Genomic DNA, 21,816 nt, shown 5'->3' with positions numbered 1-21,816 from the left:
CCCTCCCCCAGTCTGACGCCCCTGAGAGTATAAAATACCACCCAGAAGGTCCAGTTGAGTAATCGATCAATGGTTCTGAAAGCTTGTCAGACTGTGGTTGACACTATTATGTGGGGGAATGTTAGTGCTCCTGAAAGCTGCAATTAGTTTTGTTTTTTTCGTTGCACTGATCTTTAGGAAGAAGAAATTTATATTACAAACTGATCTACAAAGAATTTGCACTTGTACATATTTAACTGACCACAGCACCACCTTGACAAGATCACTTAAAAAAAAAAAAAAAAAAAAAGAATTCTCAATACCCAACCCTACATAGTGTCTGTAGCCTCGGTAAAAGAACATTTTAAATAGACCTTGTTATGTCTTCTAGACCATTACACTCACCCTTGGATAGCCAAAGCTGGTTAATGGATTGTTGTATTTTCTGCTGTCTTTTGCTGTCTGGTGTGATGCTGGGAGAAACAGCAGGACTTCTGCAGTGTTCCAGCTTAATGCTGCTTGTAGAGATAAAAAAAAAAACTACAAGTGAATTTTCTGCATACTACAAAATCTGCATGAAAGATGAAGGTTCGGTCCAATTTAATTTAGAATGCAAGTTATTACAGACTGGTTCACTTCATACTGTTTTTGGTTAGTATTAAAATTATACAATGCTTGTTGAGTGTTATGATAGCTTTAGCCTAATGCTTCTCCCCCCTTGCATGTTACAGTACTATGCTCTTCAGATTCTGGAAACGGTTATCAAAACAAGATGGAAGATTCTTCCCAGGAATCAGTGTGAAGGTAAAAGTTGAATTTGTGCTAAAAATCACAACATGTGTTATTCTGTCAATGTTAGTGCCTTGTTAAATGTTGTGACGTGCGGTTGCCAAGTTGAGGAGTGTTCCCCCACTAAGCATGCTGGCTTGTTTTCTGCTCGACTGGCTTGCACTGGCTGCTGCAAGGCAAGCCAGGTTGGATTCTGCCCTGTAGCACTTCCCTTAGAAAGGAAACAACCAAAACACCCTAGCACTGAAGCTTTATGAAGGGGCATCTTTAAGAAATAGAGTAACTTTACTTACAGTTAATACGGTGCTTGCTCATGTAAAATGTTGAAGCGCCCCATGTTTAGAATTTTATGTGACTGTATTTTTCAAATTACTCTAATGACATGTTTTTGTACATTGCCAGTGATTCTCTCAATCCATTCATCTTTTGGTACCTAGATGGACCATGGACAGGTTATTGGCATGGAATAATCCCCGCCAAAAAAACCAAAACGTAGCAATACAAATGTTGCCTAAATGCCAATCCTACTTGTTTTCTAAATTAGCTACATTATCTCAACATTCCCCTGTTTTCTTAGTTTTAAAACCAAATTTATTTTACTTTGTTACAACCTACTGCTTAATAAATGTGAAGAATAAGAAAGCGGGGTGGGAGGAAAATTGTCTCAAAAGATTTTGGTTGAAGCAAAAAGCAATTTATAATGAAAATAAGTTAATTCATGTGCAAATCAGTTGATTCTGCCTCCCTCAATTTTTTTTCTATTTTTCCTAAAAAATATATTTTTTCCATTGACCTAAGACTTCCCTGCTTCTGACCGTAGATGCCTGAATTTTGTTCAAGTGGCAAACCCAGTGCAGGGCGACCGGCAAGTATGTCTTCTCCCCCTTGTGTCAGAGTATTGCCTTGTTTTCGGCTCCGCTCACCACACGGCAGCACATCATTTTCAGACTACAGATACAGTCTAGTAACAAATGAGAGGGAGCTGAAAACACATTTTTGAAGATGCTCTGTTCACATTGACAATCTTGACTGTCTATAAATCACCTGGGGAAATGTAACTTCCACTGAACTGACCAAAACATTTGCCCTCTAGAAGTTCAGTGGCAGGTGCAGCCCCCTTCCATGTGTTTATCGAGTATGTAGATGGGGGTCAGGGTTATGGTTGGTAACATTCAGCTAGTTATGAGCCGGCAGACGGCCACTCGTGTTGTCCCGATGTGTTTCGCTTTCCACATGGCATTGGTGCATGCTCACGCTGTCTTTGTGATATCTTTGTGTTTTTGCCAGGTATAAAAAAGTATGTTGTTGGTCTCATTATCAAGACTTCATCAGACGCATCAAATGTGGAGGTGAGTAAGCCTGAATTTTATATATATGTTTTTTATTGTAATTGTAGGACTTGTAATTAATACCATGGAAGTTGACCAAACTGAGAAGAAACAACTGAGCTGCATATAACAAAAAATATTCTGCTGACATGAAAATGAATTAAGCTCTGTTGCAAAGTTAAATCAACATAAAATATATACTTTTTCAAAAGGATTGCACCGTCTAAGTCTGCCGTTTTACGTCTCACTGCCAAGGCTATGCTCATTCTGTTGGCATTTGGCACTGACAGCCGTGTTTACAAATCTGAGTGAATCTTACTCCTTTCTGTTGTTGTTTTACATCAGATTAGCCAGTCCCAGGACGGCCATGAGTAATGTTGGTAACCATAGTGCTGTGTCATCCAGACCAAACATGGGGACTTCAGCTGCTTTTAAAAGTGTTTTCCGCCAATTTGACCACTAAAAGAACCAGAACCAGTTGTTAAGTTTTAACCTACGGATAACCAACAGCTACTTTTTATTCTATCTCTGAGATCTTCACCAGCACCTTTCAGAACATTACTTTGCCCATCTTTACCAAAGTTACACCTTAAAAATTGAATCTAAATGTTCCCCTTAGTACATAATAATAATATTAGCGTAACTGTGGATGAAAACTAAACTGGTAGTTAAACCAGATATGAGCGAGACAGCGGACACTAGAGCTTAGCTGAGGATAAGGATCAGGTCTGGTGAAGGTTGGGTAGAAAAAGACCAAAGTGGAGAGCTGTTGCACTGTCTATATAACTTATGCCACTACTCAGCTTTTAGTATTTAATAACTTACTCACTTGATGTTGGAAAGCATCCCTAATTGGACAGACGAGTCAAAGGTTATTGAATCGACCAAGGTGACCAGACTGTTTGAGCAGTAATTGGATTTGAACTGAGGTTTAACATTTAGGTACCGTACCCGCATTCTAGAAATGATCTGTTATCCCAAACGGCACTCATGCATGATTTGCTGCAGTGTAACAGATGGGATTATATTAGTATGACTTCATCGCTCACTTTTCTGTAGTTAATACTTTCAGGATACATTCAGTTCATTTTATTTTGAAATTGAATTAACCAGTCTTAAGGTGTCTTTTACAAACACACACGTTTATACTCCCTAAAGACAAGACATTAGGAATCTACTTTGATTCTTCTGAAACATGAAACGTCAAAATGGAATAATTAACATTTAATCATGTTTACCTCTCTTTCTCACTTCAACTTGATTAGTGACCTCTAACTCTTCATTTTTTTTAGATTACATGATAGCAATTCCAAATTTAATGTTTAATGCTGAGATGATATGACTCACATTCCTTTCTTTATTTGTGCTTTTTTGTTGTTGTTTTTTTTAGAAGGAAAAGGTGTACATTGGAAAGCTGAACATGATCCTTGTTCAGGTAAGCCTTCAATACTAATGCAAAGGGTTGTTAAATTAATCAGTATCATTGTAATCCATCACTGTGGGTACTCCGGCTGTTAGACACACCTAATTGTACTCTGTTAAAACACTGTAATGTTTTTTGAATTTTTGAGATCCACAAAAAAGTGACAGAAAACAGTTAAAATGAAGTTCTCCACATTGACAGCAAGCAAATACACAGGAGCAGGAAACTCCGTTCTTGCTAGCTACTCGCATCTCACTCATTGCCTAAAGCGAATGAAAGCCACTGGCGAGTAATAAAGCACGCAATGAAACGCTACAAGAAATATACATCGTAGAAGAATATAATATTCAAAACCATATCTGAGGCCTGTACTACCAAGCAAGATTTGGCGTTAACGAGTAACTTCTGGTTCAACCCAGGGTTTTGTGTATATCACAACGGTAGATCACTTGTTACCGGGTTAATTCACCTTGGTAACTTGTGCTGAACACTTAACCTGGAATTAGGTGTTTTTGTCGGCTTCTTGAGCCGTGTGTTGCCAATGAGCACTTCAGTTGAATTAGATTTCTATATTTTTTATTTGCTCTCACAATCACTTCCCACTGCCAGGGCTGTAACTGAAATAAAAAGCTAAAGCAACGACAGTTATGGAAAGGACAAGTGTAATTATGGTCAGATCTTTTGCCTGACTGATGGGGAAGTGATATTGATAAATCTTGTAATTTACGCATTTACAGCAATTGTATTGCTTTTTGTGTGTAAAACCGTATTGTGTTCTTCATATTTATGTAGCATTATAGTATGCCGTTATGTAAAATATTCAACTCTGGTAGACTTGCCCATGTTTGTGATAGGTCATGTAAAGCAAACACCGCCTCTTTTATGTTAATGCTGAAAGAAAAAAATGAAGATCTAGGGCATGTTGATTTTGAATTTGTCTTGTTTGTATTACAAAGTAGATTTTGCAAAATATCAGATTATAGCTCGGTGGCTGCAGCTGGACATCCCTGAGTCAAGGTGGTTTGTTAGTTTCTCACAGGCCAACTTGTCATGGTGGTTACTAAGTGTTGATTAAAACCTAGTTGTGTTTCATAACTCTAAATTATTATTTATAGAAAACAAATGAAGCCCCCATTTTCATGAGACTGGATGTGAAAATGTAAACTAAAGGCTCTAAACCAGTGATTTGATTTAATTCCATTGCTTGGTGTGGATTAGGAATGAATGGCTTTTCTGTAGCTACAGTGAGCAATCCAGTGATTAACGGGTACAAAATATTAGTCTTTTCACCGCGCACACTACCTCTAAAGGTAACAGTTTAGCACGTCTGTATGTATGTGTGACACACTACACATTTCAAATAAAATGGATGACTATGCTGGCAGTTTGCAGAATTTCAGGATAACTGTGTGTTTGTGTGTGTTACAGCTGCCTCAATGCTCCCCTCATCTTTTGCAGTGATCTTTTAAACCTGAAGATGTCACTCTTAATCAGCGTATCTGACTCTAAAACTGTCTGAGGTCAAATTTTTAATTTGCTTTGCTCAGAAAGGTTGCTAACTGAGTAAAACGACCCAGAAGTATCTAAGTGGCAACCATGAGAGCTGGTCAAATTCTCTAAATGCTTAAGAAAGGTTTGTCTTATCTCCATCAGCACAGGGTACACTGGACCGGATCTGTTTATAATTAAACATTAAACAACACCATCAAAACTTAGAAGGCAAAGTATCCAACTTAAGCTTTTAGTAGTTAATCTTGGAACGTTGTAGTTTAACCACGGCAGACCAACGTCAATAAGTATATATTAAAAAATGATTTAGCTGATTGTAAGCACATTGTGATTCTCCTAGCATCACGTTTGTCTGTTTTTTTGTCCTCATGAATTCTCCTAAACATCTTACCTTGACCTCATGATGATTTTCATCAAGGTCAAGGAAAAGTGTTTAGAGAAAGACATAGGATGCCATATTGTTTTGCTTTTCTACCGCAGCCCAGTTCAGCTTAGTTCATGATTCCTTATTAAAACTGCATACCAATTCTGCTTGAATGTTTTAAGGCAAGGCAATGTTTAATAATTGTCGCAGTGGCCTCATGATTGTAAAGAGGATGGCCATGAAGAGAGAAAGCTGCAGGAGAAGCAGTGTTTTTGTCTGTATAGAAACATTATGATATAAAATCTTTTCATTATTTATGTAGCAGTTTTCTAATCAGCAAAGAGATACAACAACAACAACAATTACACACAACACAAGCACAAAACAACATATTATATAATAGGTTGAGTTAGTGATGATTGTGCCCTTACTCCAGGAAAGTGTTGAGACCTGTAAAGGCTGTTCACTGCTGTGTGCTGTCTGATCAACAAATAAGTCCAGACCACTACAGGACGCTATCCAGAGTCATTGACATTTAGACTTTATCAAAAAGGTCTTGATTTGGAGAAATCAGACCACAGAAGTGTCCACTCTCTGAATTTTGCGTGTGCATGTGTGGTATATTCGCATGAGGGAGACAGAGATTGGCTGACTGGCCACATGAGTGACTGCATTAATGCCACAGAGAATGAGTCACTGCCTGCATCAGCTGAGCCTACATTGTTTTGGTCTGCAGGGATTGTAGAGCTCCAGATTCCACACTCGTCCTCACTCTGGAGGCTGTGTTTAAAATGTTGGTGTGGGATTTGTGATGTCATTAAAACACTTTTACATTCTGTTTTACTACTGTACAATCATAGTAAGATAGTCTCCTACAAAGCAGAAAGAAACGGACACATGCCTGACTTGACATTGGAAGGAGGGACTGTAATTTTTAGCAAGAGTCACGGATCAATCCCCTTAATATTTTTCATTTTCACATCACATATTCGTCTCAGTGGTGATGTCACTGTTGATCTATGTAACATCAACATGTGTTTGTGCCCCCTGTGTCTATAGATCCTCAAGCAGGAGTGGCCCAAGCACTGGCCCACCTTCATCAGTGACATTGTTGGAGCAAGTCGTACCAGCGAGAGCCTTTGTCAGAACAACATGGTCATTCTCAAGCTTCTCAGCGAGGAGGTCTTTGATTTCTCCAGTGGCCAGATGACCCAGGTCAAAGCCAAGCACCTAAAAGACAGGTCAGCATGCTGCATCTTCACAAACCTCTGAAAGCACAACCATGTTAACTGTAGAAAGTAATAAACAAGTAGTACATTTGCTTTGTAGCCATTGCTAAATAAACCTACAGTGGAGTGGGATCTGTATATTTGAGTAATTAGAAATTTAAGACAGTTCTTTACCCTTGTAACTGGTAAAGTAGAACGAGTAGAACTAATGTAAAATCAAAATGTGTTTCAGCTTCGGGGGTTAAATTAGGGAAGGAACTTAATGAGTTTAAAATGTGAATGGCTCTGAGTTTCAAAAAAGCTTTAAAATCAAATTAACGTTATGAAGTTATTTATAATATATAAGGCAATACTAGGATTGTACTTAAGTATTTGGTTTCATTTAGTTCTGTTGGATTTTTGGGTGATTCTATAAGGATTACGGGATAGGATTGGCAGAACGAGCCTTGGCTTCAGCCTACTCTCTTTTCAGTTAGCTACCGTGGGAAATTCAGTTTTTGTCATGTATGTTAGCCAAAATAAAATTATTCATCATCAACAGTGATCCTACTACAGGTTTTGCGAGATACCTGTATTGACAATAACCATGAACATTTTTAAATTAAATATTGATCACATGTCAATACACAAATGATGTATACATTTTTTAAATCCAGCGCATTTATTGTATAAAAGCTAGCTGGCTGATCCAGTGTGTAGCAGTGGCTAGTACTGCTGAGACAAAGCACCAGCTGCAGCAAATTATGTGGGATGAGATGAAAGAATTATTATTTTTCTCTTTTTTTGTACAGTTATGGTTGATTAGACTCTCTCGCTCTTCCCCTCCCCTTATTTTGAACTATTATCTGTAATGTATTTGAAATAAACAACGGGATATTGCAATTATATTTTCGTGAATTCTTTTCGCCACAAAAATAAAGTGTAGTGAAGATCTCTAAAATGATAGTATTGGTATGTGTGGAAATCCTCCAGTTTATGATATAATGTTTCTTCTTTTATTTCAGCATGTGCAATGAATTCTCACAGATATTCCAGCTTTGCCAGTTTGTCATGGTATGCAAATCTTCCTCTCTTTCGTTTTAGAATTAGCATACAATGATTTTTCATCAGTTACGCACCAGTTTGTCCGTCAGCTGTTTGTCATCTCATTGGTTGCACCTTAGGAAAATTCCCAGAATGCCCCACTGGTCCACGCTACTCTGGAGACCCTCTTACGTTTTCTCAACTGGATTCCTCTGGGGTACATCTTTGAAACCAAACTGATCAGCACATTGGTGTATAAGGTATGTATGCAGATGCACACAGTGTCACGTAACAAGTAGACTTGAATTGTCACTATCCAGGGATTTGTTGGCAGTTGTGAAGGAAAGCATATGCCGAGCAAGCTTAAACATACTACAAATAGTTGCTAGTTACACACACAGATTGCTCTTTAACTAAACATCTGTTTAAACTGTTTTCAGTTCTTGAACGTGCCCATGTTTCGCAACGTGACACTGAAGTGCCTCACAGAGATTGCCGGTGTGAGTGTCAGCCAGTATGAGGAGCAGTTTGTCACACTCTTCACCCTGACCATGTGTCAACTCAAACAGGTGCGCTAGGCTAGGAACACAGTGCTCAGGTTCCCATTTTTTGTTTTAAAGATGTCAACTGAGATTTCATTCTTGATCCATGTCCGTGCAGATGCTGCCTCTAAACACCAACATTCGTCTGGCCTACGCTAACGGGAAAGATGACGAGCAGAACTTCATCCAGAACCTCAGTCTGTTCCTCTGTACTTTCCTAAAAGAGCACGGGCAGCTCATCGAGAAACGGCTCAACCTTAGAGAAACATTAATGGAGGTAAGAGAGAATAATGTTGGTTACAGGGACACAGTGCTGTGATGTAACGGCTTGTTTAGCCAGGCTGCACAGGAGAAAATAGGACAAAAATACCTCAGAGTAAACAAATAGAAGTCTTGTGTAGGTAACTGTGTCCGTTGCCTAATGGTTCCCTTGGTCATCTCACAGGCCCTCCACTACATGCTGCTGGTGTCAGAGGTGGAAGAGACTGAGATCTTCAAGATTTGTCTGGAGTATTGGAACCACTTGGCTGCTGAGCTCTACAGAGAAAGTCCCTTCTCTACATCCACGTCCCCCCTGCTCTCTGGCAACCAGCACTTTGATGTGCCACCACGCAGACAACTCTATCTCCCTGTACTCTCCAAGGTACGACACGCAGCCACTTGATTTGCATTGTGTACTTTGCCACTTGATGACATTTACATACACGTTGTTACATGATGCAAAGTGATTTATTAATACATTGTTGTAGTTCAATTGTCAAAGAAACATTTCTTACTTCAAGTTCAAGATTGCACAGCAGTTAAGTGTTGAGTAGGTGCAGAAGGGTTTCAGTAGTCTTAGCTCGCAGTCCTATTAGAATCCATTGGCACTGGTCAAGCAACAGGTGGCTGCTCAACTGCTGCCAAAAGATTTGCGAGTTTCAGTGTTCAAATATCAGAAGCAGTAAGTAGAGCAAAATAATAACTGACTTTTCTTCTCTTTGGTGATTTACAATTTACATTCCATAAGATAGTGTGGAAAAGACACACTTATCTTAGTGTGTGTGTGTGTGTGTGTGTGTGTGTGTGTGCGTTCTTTGCTGTGTGTACGCACTGACAGGTGTTTATCTCTTGTGACAGGTGCGTCTGCTAATGGTAAGTCGGATGGCCAAGCCCGAGGAGGTGTTGGTGGTGGAGAATGACCAGGGAGAGGTGGTCAGAGAGTTTATGAAGGACACCGATTCCATCAACCTCTACAAGAACATGAGGGAAACCCTTGGTAAGATTTAGTTAAAACAAAGCATTTTATCTTTGGCGTCCCTCTGCAACATTTCCACAATAATCTTTCAGCATATTGTACTTCAAGTGGTCTGAGAGAAAACTGTGCCTCATCTTGGTTTGTATTCAGGCTTTTCAAAAGTTGTATTACATTTTATTACATTTTCTTTTACAGAAAACATTTTCTGAAATGCAATTACAACCTCAAACTAAAGCACACATTAAACATACATAAACCTTACGTTAAGTTGTGCAACTTAACTTTCAGAACTACAAGTTTCAACCTGAGACTGATCTGTGTAAGAATTTCTCCCAGCTAGCGGTGACATTTTTAACGAAAACCAACTGAATTTCACTTTCTAGCGCCTGCCAGGGAAATCATGACACATGTGATTACTTTTATTTTACAAGGTAGACAATCCTTTTTCACCATTGACGCGAGGAAAGTGTAAATGTTAAATTTCATGCCAATAGGAGTACTTGAAATTTATAGTGGTGGCCAATATTGATGAAAAAGGAACTTTTGTGATGGGCAATACAGATTTTAATAATGAACAACTACAAACATTACACAATGTAGCTTTAAATTGGTTCTTCTCAATCTATTTTCATTTATATATTTGATTACAATGTCACACAGCTCTGTTACACTATCAGATGCTACTAGATCGTTGATTGGTAGTTGTCGTGTTTGGTATAGTTTTATTGTCCTTTAAGACTCTGATTTACCTTGTGTCGGGTCCGCTTCTTGGAATGGATGATTAAGTTAGACTCAAGTTTTCTGCTGAGATGTTGAAGCACTGACGTCATGCTAACATTTCAGCAAGCTAGTTTGATTTTGCAGTAGAAACACCGTGCAGAGTTTTCTTTTTAATTACATTTGAACTGATTCCAACCTTTGGGCACTTTGTTGTTTTCTCTTGCCTATCTCTTCTCTTAACCCCTTACGTGCTTTCTTAATTTTGTAATCAGTCTTCATGGCATGTGTCACAAGCAGCGTCAGCCCGGTGTGCGACAGCAGTTATCCTCCGTGCAGAAACACTGTGAGCGATACAACACTGCCAAAATATTTAATGGTTAGCACTGTCAGCTGACTGGGGCCTTTCTTTGTGGAGCTTGCATGTTCTCCCTGTGTCTCAGGGGTTTCCTGCAGGTGATCAGATTTTTCTCCCACTGTCCAAAGACATGCAAGTTAGATTAAATTGGAAACTCAATTCAGGGTGCATCTGCTGCGATGGACTTTAGCCCCCTGTGAACATGAAGATAAGCTGTAAAAAATGGATGTATGTAGAGAAAGCTTGATGTCTATCAGGCTTGCGGGGTAACAAAATACAGGAACAATATTACATAATTAAACAGGAGGAAGTGTAGTAGTCTTGTTTTCTCAGACCAATTGGAATACAGTATGCTGAAAGATGATTATTGAAATGTTTGCCCAACGACACCAAAAATACAGTGCCTACAATGGCTTAAATCAGATTACTGATACATTTAGTGCACATGTACACATATTACAACCCTTTACAAGACTCACAAAACACAACTCTGGTCTCGAGTGAACCCATAAACTAACAATTGCCAATTCGATAGCATGGCCTCTAATGTTAGAATGGGTGGAAATTAAGTCATTATTTTGTGTTCAAAGCAGAAAAGAGGACTGCACTGTGCGTTGCCCACGCCCATATTTGGTATTGAGGACATCTAAAATTAACTGAAAGTAATCAAGTTAGGTTACTTAAGTACTATTATACATGGATTAGATTACTAACTACATTTTTTTAACAGGAAATTAGAATTTCTTTTAAGTAACCCTCCCAACCATGATGCTAATTCTCTTTACTACTCGCTGCTTGTAACATTGGCTACCTAAAATAGATTGATCAAAATGATGATGCAGACTCGAGGCTAATAGAATCATACTGCTGGCCAATTTGGGTTTAATGGACATATTGATCCGTGTCAATTTCCACACTGGCAAACCAATTTTACTGTCTGTTCATACAAGTTTTTTCTACCATACATTGTACACATACTGATAACACAAATCTACTTTGTGCCATCCTACAGTGTACTTGACTCACCTGGACTATGCGGACACAGAACGCATCATGACAGAAAAGCTTCACAACCAGGTGAACGGCACCGAATGGTCCTGGAAGAACCTCAACACCTTGTGCTGGGCCATCGGATCCATCAGTGGGGCTATGCACGAGGAGGACGAGAAGAGGTTCCTGGTCACTGTCATCAAGGTACAAAAAAGGGACCAACATGCTCATTGTTGTAGCACTTTACTTTTAAACAGCTCAAGATATATGAGTTTAGATATAAAAAGTAAAATTACTGACTTCAAAAATGCATTAACATTTTAATTCAAAATCCAAGTAAACATTTAAAGCTGCTCAGTTTAAAAAATGAGTACAGTTCCTCATATTCTTTCTGGTCAGGTCATGTGTTTATTGACGTCACTTCCATGTTGAATGGTTTTTCAGGCCATTGTGGCTGATTGCTGACCCCAGGTCATGTGAATGATTTTTGAAAACCCTTTTTTTCTTCTTTTTTTTTTCCTCAGGATCTGCTGGGTCTGTGTGAGCAGAAAAGAGGAAAGGACAACAAGGCCATCATAGCCTCCAACATCATGTATATTGTTGGCCAGTATCCACGCTTTCTCAGAGCCCACTGGAAGTTCCTCAAAACTGTGGTCAACAAACTCTTTGAGTTCATGCATGGTGAGAGGTGGTTTGGTGCATTGGTGTAAATTTATTGGATCTATGTATATCAGATTTAGAAATTATGCCAACTTATCATCCCCCATGCCCCTTCTTCATCAGAGACCCATGATGGTGTTCAGGACATGGCCTGTGACACATTCATCAAGATCGCCCAGAAGTGCCGGCGCCACTTCATCCAGGTGCAGGTGGGAGAGGTGATGCCCTTCATCGACGAGATCCTCAACAACATCAACACCATCATCTGTGACCTCCAACCTCAGCAGGTCAGCAAATGCATGCTCATTGTCGTTTTCTGTATGTCTACAGATGCATCACAGTGGTGCAGAGTACGCAGAGACACAGTCATCGGCCCAATTCTGCTTGAAATTTAATAACAATAATTTCTCTAATTTGCTTTTGCTGACAAGTCTTCCTGTTTGTGTGCAGGTGCACACGTTCTATGAGGCCGTAGGTTACATGATTGGGGCCCAGACGGATCAGGCCGTTCAAGAGCACCTGATAGAAAAGTACATGCTGCTGCCCAATCAAGTGTGGGACAGCATCATCCAGCAGGCTACAAAGGTAAGTGAACAATATACCCCCACATACCAACAAAGTTTATACAATACACCAGTCTATATGTTCTATGACAGACAGACAAACAAAATCAGTGTGTTAATGGGTACATCACTCCACCCTCAGAACGTGGACATCTTAAAGGACCCAGAGACTGTGAAACAGCTGGGTAGCATCCTGAAGACCAACGTCAGAGCCTGTAAGGCCGTGGGACACCCCTTCGTCATTCAGCTCGGTCGGATTTACCTCGACATGCTCAATGTCTACAAGTGCCTCAGCGAGAACATCTCTGCTGCCATTCAATCAAACGGTAAGGGACTGATTACGTGTCTGTAGATTCATTGACGCCAAAATGCCTACCACAGCTTTAAGATGATGTCCAAGCACATTAAGGCAGGGATGTTACAGCAGACATGTGGAGCCTCTGTTCCCTTCCATCTTTTCAGTGAGGTTTTACAGAAATAGACTCTTAAACATATCATACAAATCAGCCATTGTGTCTCTAGGACATGAACACAAATGTCCTCAAAACTTATATTGGGGGTGGCCTATAGCTCACTCAGCAACTACCCTTTGATGTGTGTCATCCCCCCATCCCTCTCCCCCTTTTACATCTGTCTCTCCATCTTATAAAGGAAAAAATAAAATTAAAAATCTTTAAAAAAACAAACAAAAAAACCCCCCAAAACCCTGTGTTGGTAGTTGAACACTGCTGAGGCCTGACCTAATGTGCTTGCCTTTCTGTGTTGTGCCTTGCACTTGTGGAGGACTTCTTTGGCCTCAGTGTGTTGAGGGGTTAGAAAAATACACTGATGCCTTCGATACTGTGTTATTACCTTCTGTTAATAGTTTGGAAATGAAAGATTAAGCTACACTCACTAACACAAACTTTCATTTTGTGCTTTTTTTTGGTTGGTGCTACAGTTGCCATAGATAGGTTGTATTCCAGCCTTTACTCATGCACTTGTAGAATTTTAGTATTTTGTCATTCAGAAGTGGCATTTTGTTTGTAGGCCAGCAGTACTGTGTCCTTTTTTTTATATTTCCTTGTGCGCGCCTGTTTTAGTGACCCATCTTTGGGTCTCTGGGCTTAAATGAGAGGAGAGGTGGCGTATGAGGTATGGTATTGTCAGTACAGATCAAGGATATCGGCACTTCCATCGTCCGCTGATACAGAGCAGGAAAGAAATGGTGAGCTTAAACTAAGTTCCTGCTAAAAGATTTTCAAAGTGGTAAGTTCGCAGTACTGTAGTGGTCACACTACACAACATACTGTCATGTTTTCACACTACCTGACTGACCTGACTATATCTTTCAACAGTTGGAATTTACGTGTCTGTTTTCTGTAGTTGCAACGTCTGTGTTGCGAATGTGAAGTAAAGTACAAACAACCCCTCCCCCTGGTTTCCCCTTAGTCTGTGACTTGAACTCTTATTGGCTGTAGCTCCCTGGCAAAGTGCCCGACAACTCCAGATATGTGTGTGTGTGAGGCAACACTCTTGCGTTCTTTTCAACGGTTCACATGTTGCGCTCGGGCGCTGAGCCAATGCAGATATGTGTTCATACGGGCCTTCAAAAACCGTCAGAGACCTCAAAATCAGCATCTACCGTTAGTACAACCCATAGACTGTACAATATTAATGGACAAAGCATCTGGTTTGGTGAAGTGCGGCAAATGTGCAAGTTCCTTAAACCTGCATTCTATCTGAAGTCCAGCAGGGGGAGACCCGTCCGGTTGAGAAAGAAGGTCTGTTTCTGTAGAAGTCTCTGAGAAAATGAGCTACTTCTCACTTGATTTATTACCTCTGTAAACATTTTCATAATGTGTTTATGGTCTCAATCTCTAGTTTTAAGTCTTCTGCAACACGGAATGATTTTTTGGAATAATGGTCTCGTTGACTTTAAAATCGGCGATAAAGCAGGGGGTGTAACTTGGAGTGTAAGGGCTCCTCCCTCTTGTCTAAAATCGTCACATCAACCGGGATGGTTGCTCTAGTAACGGCAAACTCGACGACTCAGCAGATCTCCACAAAACCAACGGGGGACTTCACACGTGCTCTGTCCTCTAATGTTATTATCCAGTCTGTGGTACAGCCAGAGAAACTACAACACCTTGGTATCTTTCGTCCCAGTGCCTGACCAGAGTCTTAAAGTGTTCTTGAGAGTAATTTAGCATTTCCCAAACTAACAAACGGCAAACAAGAGGAACCCGTGACACGCAAACGTGATCCTTCACTGCTCAACCAGTCTCATTTATCTGATGCACAGGTCTTCAAACGCCTTGTAGTACTCCAAGACCCCTTCTTTGTGCCCTGTGCAGAAGTTACTCACATCCTCATAAAATAACAATATATTATTAGACTTGGCGGGAGGACGTTCTCTGTGTAGTGCCCATAGTACGTGCCTTCTCTTTGTGTTGCAGGTGAGATGGTGACCAAACAGCCCTTGATCCGGAGTATGAGAACAGTGAAACGAGAGACACTGAAACTGATCTCAGGCTGGGTCAGCCGATCCAACGACCCGCAGATGGTGAGAAATCCCGACGAGATCCTCTGAAAAGTAAAGGCACATCACTGCCGGGAGAGGAAGACCTAACATATCTGAAGAATCTGAACATTCCACAAAATAAATTATAATGGCATATAACAAAATACCTTTTATGAAAAAAAGAAGAAAAAAAAGTGACAGCAGTGATATATTTTAACTCGTGTGTCCTCAGGAAATATTTCACTCTGTGACAATCAATGAAACGGTTGACAGTAGAAAAGAAGTAGAACTAATTCAGTTTGTATTTTTAGATCAAACAAAGATTTCATTTCCTTGTAGCAGACTTGGACGTTTGTGCCCTCAGCTGTGTTTTTATATGCATCACAATTGATATTCAAAGTGTGTCAGAGTTTATAGACAAAATAGGCAAAAATTATAGCTGCACCTTTTGAGCCATTAAGAAGTCTAGGGAAAGGTCTTTGCAGCACCTGTCTTTATAGGCGGATGGTCCTGTTTTATGATTGTCCTCCTTACTGGTCCCTGCTGTTGTTTTCCAGGTTGGGGAGAACTTTGTTCCCCCGCTGCTGGACGCCGTCCTCATCGACTATCAACGCAATGTCCCCGCTGCCCGTGAGCCCGAGGTACTCAGCACCATGGCAACCATCGTCAACAAACTGGGGGGACACATCACCAGCGAGATCCCCCAGATTTTTGATGCCGTCTTTGAGTGCACCCTGAACATGATCAACAAGGTAAGGCACCATGAGCAGCTGGACACAGCTTGTAGTCCAATCATAAGTGGGATAATGATTGTTTACTGGATGATCAGCGGCTATTGCTATTTGGAAGTTTTTTTAACCATGTGATACTGACAGTGATCTGGATCATGTGGCGTTCACAGCAGTCTGTTTAATAGAGCGTTGTATTGGACTGATAATGTCCACTCTGGGGTGATGGGCCGTTCGCTGCTTCCCGACCGGACGGGTTTTTGAAGTTCCTAGAACAAAACATTCCTAGAACCCTTTTTTCTTCTCGGTTTCTGACTGAATTTGGGGATTATTAAGTTCCTCTGAACGCACGTCCTGTAACCCTTCAGCTCCTGTAAGCAGGGTCTTTGTGCTGGTCCCTTCTCCCCCATAGGAACCTAAGTCAACAAGAGTCGGATTTCCGTTACACACAGACCAACAACCAACAATTTTACGATTTTCGCCATCTTATGCATCACTAAATTCCGTTATGAGAACTGTTTAAATTCCGCATATAGGCAGTATTGTGAAAATCATTGCCGAATTGACATTTTGCTTTAAAGTTTTCGGAGTTGAGAGCTCCATAAAGTGCCGCGACAGCCAGCTGGCGCCTGCCGGGCCCGCTAGCTCATCACTGGGCCAGTCGTGCTCAGAGACCCCGCTGTGGGCTGGACGTCTCTCAGACCGCTCCTCTAACTAAGAGGCTTCATTTGGTTAAATATCACAACACATGTCCATCATAAGATCAACGGGAATCTGTGGTTAAGGGTCTGTTTTGAGTTAAACTCAACGAGCCGGCCGGCCATTACACACACACACGCGCACACACACACACACACACACACACACACGCACACACGCACGGCCACAGCGCAGCAGGCGGAAAACACCTGTTGTCAGAAGAAAATCAAGATAAAATGTATTTAAGATACCAATCCAAAATGAGTGGGTTAACATGATACAGCACAGGGTCTTTAAATGACATGTAACCGGCTACGTGTTACAGCCATGTATATCCTGTAAATATATAACCCAATTCCCCATTGTTTTAAATATAGTTCATGCCTACACATGTTGTAGTCTTAAAGTAAAGTTGACAGTTGAAGCACAAAAATAACACTAATGTTGAACATTGTTATAACCGTTGTCTGCATTGTCTCGGGTTGTAGATCTGCACTTTGTCTGCAGTGAACTTATTTAATTTTTTTTAATTTCCGCTAGAACTTTGAGGAGTTTCCAGAGCACAGGACCCACTTCTTCTACCTGCTCCAAGCTGTGAACTCCCACTGCTTCCCTGCATTCCTCGCCATCCCCCCTGCCCAGTTCAAACTGGTGCTGGACTCCATCATCTGGGCCTTCAAACACACCATGAGGAACGTGGCAGATACAGGTAAGGCTTCTGACACACACACACACACACACACACACACACACACACACACACATTTTACTACAATGATTAATGTTCATATTAAGCAACAATGCCTTGAGCATGAGCGTATGTCAAACGATCTGGGTGTATCTCTAGTGATAAACCGTTGCAGCGCCGTTCACAAGCACTCGCTGATATTTACCTGTCAGATCATGCTTCCTCGCCTCGCTGTAACGTACAGGTATAATGTTCCTTTTGCGAAGAAGGAATTTGCATGTGTAGGAAGCTGAAGTTGTACTTGTGTTTGCGCTCCTCCAGGTCTGCAGATTCTGTACACGCTGCTGCAGAACGTGGCCCAGGAGGAAGCCGCCGCTCAGAGTTTCTACCAGACGTATTTCTGTGATATCCTACAACACATCTTCTCCGTGGTCACTGACACGTCACACACTGCTGGTGAGCTGACCCACGGGAGCTGTGGGGACACCTGAGCGCTCCAGCATCAACATCTTTTAGTGACGATACGTTTCTTTAGTTTTCTTTAGTAGTGTGTTGGTGTGTTTTTCTGCAGGCCTGACGATGCATGCGTCCATCCTGGCCTACATGTTCAACCTGGTGGAGGAGGGGAAGATCACTACCGTGCTAAACCCCGCCAGCCCTAACAACCAGGGTTTCATCCAGGAATACGTGGCCAACCTGCTCAAGACTGCCTTCCCTCACCTACAAGAGTGAGTACGCAACGCAATCACAGACTCGCACGCCGTCTCTGCCGCGGTCAAACAACACATCTAACACCGTGGTCTTTGTTTGCGTTAGTGCCCAGGTGAAGGTGTTTGTGACCGGCTTGTTCAGCTTAAACCAGGATATTCCTGCGTTCAAGGAGCACCTCAGAGACTTCCTCGTCCAGATAAAGGTGAGTTTGTCAGTGTGCACCAGTCATGGAACAACAGGACCTTGCTGGGGGTTTGTTTTCAGCCATTGTGCAGCAGAAACACAGCCCACAAACACTATTTACATTATGAATTGAATGTAACCTAATTGAATTGTCTTTCCATGTGTATTTGTTTGCTGCTAAGCTAAACTGAACAAAGCTCTGCATACCTCCAGCTTTGCTGTTTGTTTGTCTCGTCTCCCAGAGGTTATCAGGGAGCACATAGTTAGCTGCTTAGCTGCTGTTTCCACAAATATCATTCCCCTGCATGGTTGGTTGTTCTGCTAAGTATAAGGAAGGACTGTGGCGGCTGTGCCAGCCTATTGTTGGAATAAAACGATGAACGACAGTGGCAGGCATGTGCGCCCTCAGCCCTGTACGCTAGTCTGATGCTCCACTTTTCAGCTGTTAGACACAATGAATTATTATTACCGTTATTTTCCAGACTCTAATCTTGAAATTGGTAAAACAACGGAGCGTTTGAGATGTTTGGATCAACAAATGAAATTATTAGCTAATCAGTTAATTTATACATTTACAGCTTGTTGCTTTTTTCTCAGGTTAAATCGTAAATTCAATAGATTTTAATAGATTTGGTCAGGTCGATGTCACTTAGAGCTCTGGGAAGTTTACAGCTCTTACTTTGTTCAGACTAAAAGAGACTAGTCTGAAAATTGTAAAATGAAGTAATAATGAAAATAATCTTTAGTTTGAGCTTCAGTCGGGATCCCAGGCAAGGATCCCTGGATGTAGAAAATGCATGGATGGAGTTGGACTGTGGCTCTTTGAAGCTCTAACCACCGCGTTGCCCTGCCCTCTGCTCTCTGTTCCAGGAGTTTGCAGGTGAGGACACCACAGACCTGTTCCTGGAGGAGAGGGAGGCGTCGCTCCGTCAGGCCCAGGAGGAGAAACACAAGATCCAGATGTCAGTCCCGGGCATCCTAAACCCCCACGAGATCCCTGAGGAGATGTGTGACTGAGGACCAGCTCCCCCGACCTGTACAGTACTCCCAACGGCAAACAAACAAAACCCAAGAGAGGCACTTGAGCGTGGCGGGAGGCCGCTCACCTTCTGCAGAGCGGGCCGTCCCGTTGGATGTTTGTTGACCAAAACAATGCCAATAATATGTAAATGATTACCGCGTCACCCTGTGGCCCTTTTTACATAATCTGCGTTTTCTATGGAGACTTTTTGTGTGATGTCTTTCCAGAACTGTTAATCTAAGCTTATGTTTCCTTGGTCTCTGGTCCATCCCAAGACCTGCATGATGAGGTTGTAACGATTAGAAAACTTAACCATCTTGTTTTTGTTCTGTTCCCTCCACCTCCCATGTTCTCTTTTTCACAGATCCTCCCTCTTTCCATATAATTGTTTATATATAAATATATTATATATATACAGTCTGAGCAGGGTTTTTGTGAAAACTGGCATATGTGTCAAGTCCGCGTAGAGGCTTCTGTACCTGTGGTGTGACAGACAGGAAGTGGCACACGCACCGCTTGTTTGGTGCCCCACGGCATTGTGGGAGAATGTGAATCTAACGGATAATGAATGAAGGCCGAGAGATGCCGCTTCAGGTATCCACATCGGTTGCTCGTGAGTTCTGCTTCACCTTAAAATTAAAAAAAGCGCATGGCTGCTGCCGACAGGAGTTTTTTAGGGAAAGCAAAACCGAATATGTGCATATCATCCCAAATGTATAGCATCTTTAATACCATGGGAACATTTTTTTTCCTTTTTATTCTATTGTTTCTTTTTGTTGTGGGTGTGTGTGCGCGTGTGTGCTGTCGCCTAGTCGACATCAGCGTTTTGTTTTCCTCTAAGAGGATTGTTGCTCATTTGTGAGCCTTCATTAATGGGATGTTTTAAGTGGCGGAGGTATTTATGGGTTCTTAGTTGGTTGCATCTTTATAACAACTCCTGTTTAACTCAGATGGCTTTGGAGATTTTGAATTGTACTAATTTAGATCGTTTACCACGCAGTAGTGTTTCAAGACAATGACTTTAGAGCAAAATGCAAAATAAAACTGGGTTTACATTTAATTTTAGTATTTTTGAGTTGTACCTGTTTGAGTTCTGTCCAAATGAAACAAAAGGCTTTTTGTCCAGAGAGCAAATGAATTGCCACGAGTTTAATTAGGTAAAGAATGTATAAATCCAAATAATTACCCAATCTCTAATGACAAATTTCCCTTCTAAAGGAGTTACATTTGTTGTGAACTTTTTGAACTGATTAAAGTTGAGAATTTTATAACTCTGCCTTTGCTCCGATTTCTTCAATCCACAACAGAGACCCATTTTACAAGAATTGATGTTATTTTTAATACTTACAACGTTGAAGCCCCACATTATGCTACTTGGATGTTTGAGCTCCACCGTGAATGAGAGAGGAAGAGGAGATGCCATTTAAAGAATATGTATTAATATTTGTGTTTAGAGGTTAGACTAGTTCTTTACTGTTTTACTGTGCTATTATTCTGAACACAACTGTATGTAAATGTATATATGTAAGCTTCCACTTCATATTTTAGAGAGTGAAAGCTCATTGTATATTTGTATTCTTTAGCATGTAGCATTACCTGACAGACATCTGTAACATGACTAGTCCGGGGTTAATGAACCCCCCCCCATGTACAGTGCAGTCCTGCTCCCAGTACAGGGACAAATGTTGATCTAGTCTTACACCTGGATGGCTGTGACCCACTTCTCTTTCTCACTCCCACATAAATCCTAAAAGGAATGGTAGAGGATGAGGATGATGATGCTGATGGATGCCACCTGTCATACATGCAGTATTCCTGTGGCATTTGGCCATTTCCGCTCAAACCTCTTGGGCCAAGGTTGGTGCTGGGTAACCGGACCCTGCCACTAATCCCTGTTAACATGCTGGTATTACATTAAAGGTTGCGATGACGCTCTGCCGCTGGAAGTTAATGAAACCTGTCAGCTCTGATGCATGCATTCTCACTATGAGACTTAGAATTCTGCATCAACTGCGTACTGTACTTCACTTTATTGGGGGTCGAGTGTGTCAGCTGTGGGTCATGGGATTTTATTTCAAAACCTTGAACAGTGGCCACTCTGGTGTTACGGCGGCATGTTCCTGTAAAGGAAGGCTTTTGCTCATATCAGTGATACACTTTCATTTTTGTGAAGTCAGCATCTCTTCTGGTAATTACTAGTTCATGTGATGCTTTGATGCTTTCATATCTCTCTGGGACCATAATTCAGTCCGGCTGTAACAGGACCCCCCCCCCCTCCTCCCCTTCCTCCTCCCTGACCCAGATCCAAAGATCTTCAGCCATTCTTGGCATCCGCTATCGAGGAGAAGAGGCAACAGCTGGGGTAGCCCCCCCGCCCACCTATCCAAAGAAATGCCCGCTCTCCACTTCCTGATGCCCTGCTCCGTGTCCACGCTGTCTGCAGGCAGGGCTATTAATACCCCCGCGGGTACATTAGACCGGAAGTGCCAGGTTAGCACACCCACTGGTCCGTGGCTCTCAAACAGAGAGGGTGGTTGACCATCTACCCAGGGACACACACCAGCCCTCTGCC

At 41.5% G+C, this 21,816-nt stretch overlaps 1 protein-coding gene across 5 annotated transcripts in view; it reads left to right on the top strand.

Moving 5' to 3' along the window:
* xpo1b (exportin 1 (CRM1 homolog, yeast) b) overlaps nt 1-20,520 on the top strand; it is a 26,020-nt gene extending 5,500 nt beyond the window's left edge. For 2 of the 5 annotated variants that reach the window (XM_034897424.1, XM_034897425.1), the window contains exons 3-25: nt 711-783; nt 1,589-1,637; nt 2,056-2,117; nt 3,487-3,531; nt 6,452-6,633; nt 7,626-7,674; nt 7,785-7,904; nt 8,085-8,213; nt 8,305-8,463; nt 8,632-8,829; nt 9,306-9,444; nt 11,511-11,692; nt 12,013-12,169; nt 12,272-12,435; nt 12,599-12,733; nt 12,854-13,044; nt 15,148-15,256; nt 15,772-15,966; nt 17,182-17,350; nt 17,651-17,785; nt 17,901-18,057; nt 18,146-18,242; nt 19,094-20,520. In XM_034897424.1, coding sequence (XP_034753315.1) covers nt 715-783; nt 1,589-1,637; nt 2,056-2,117; nt 3,487-3,531; nt 6,452-6,633; nt 7,626-7,674; nt 7,785-7,904; nt 8,085-8,213; nt 8,305-8,463; nt 8,632-8,829; nt 9,306-9,444; nt 11,511-11,692; nt 12,013-12,169; nt 12,272-12,435; nt 12,599-12,733; nt 12,854-13,044; nt 15,148-15,256; nt 15,772-15,966; nt 17,182-17,350; nt 17,651-17,785; nt 17,901-18,057; nt 18,146-18,242; nt 19,094-19,240 — 3,039 coding nt within the window. In that variant the 5' untranslated portion in view covers nt 711-714 and the 3' untranslated portion in view covers nt 19,241-20,520. The remainder of the gene's footprint in view (nt 1-710; nt 784-1,588; nt 1,638-2,055; nt 2,118-3,486; nt 3,532-6,451; nt 6,634-7,625; nt 7,675-7,784; nt 7,905-8,084; nt 8,214-8,304; nt 8,464-8,631; nt 8,830-9,305; nt 9,445-11,510; nt 11,693-12,012; nt 12,170-12,271; nt 12,436-12,598; nt 12,734-12,853; nt 13,045-15,147; nt 15,257-15,771; nt 15,967-17,181; nt 17,351-17,650; nt 17,786-17,900; nt 18,058-18,145; nt 18,243-19,093) is intronic. The other 3 variants (XM_034897422.1, XM_034897426.1, XM_034897423.1) reach the window with 2 other exon arrangements.
* Nucleotides 20,521-21,816: the final 1,296 nt, after the last annotated feature.

This window comes from Etheostoma cragini, chromosome 17, assembly GCF_013103735.1.
Source record: "Etheostoma cragini isolate CJK2018 chromosome 17, CSU_Ecrag_1.0, whole genome shotgun sequence".
Taxonomy (NCBI): domain Eukaryota; kingdom Metazoa; phylum Chordata; class Actinopteri; order Perciformes; family Percidae; genus Etheostoma; species Etheostoma cragini.
The sequence above is the reverse complement of the archived record's forward strand: the minus strand, read 5'-3'. Positions and strand labels throughout refer to the sequence as shown.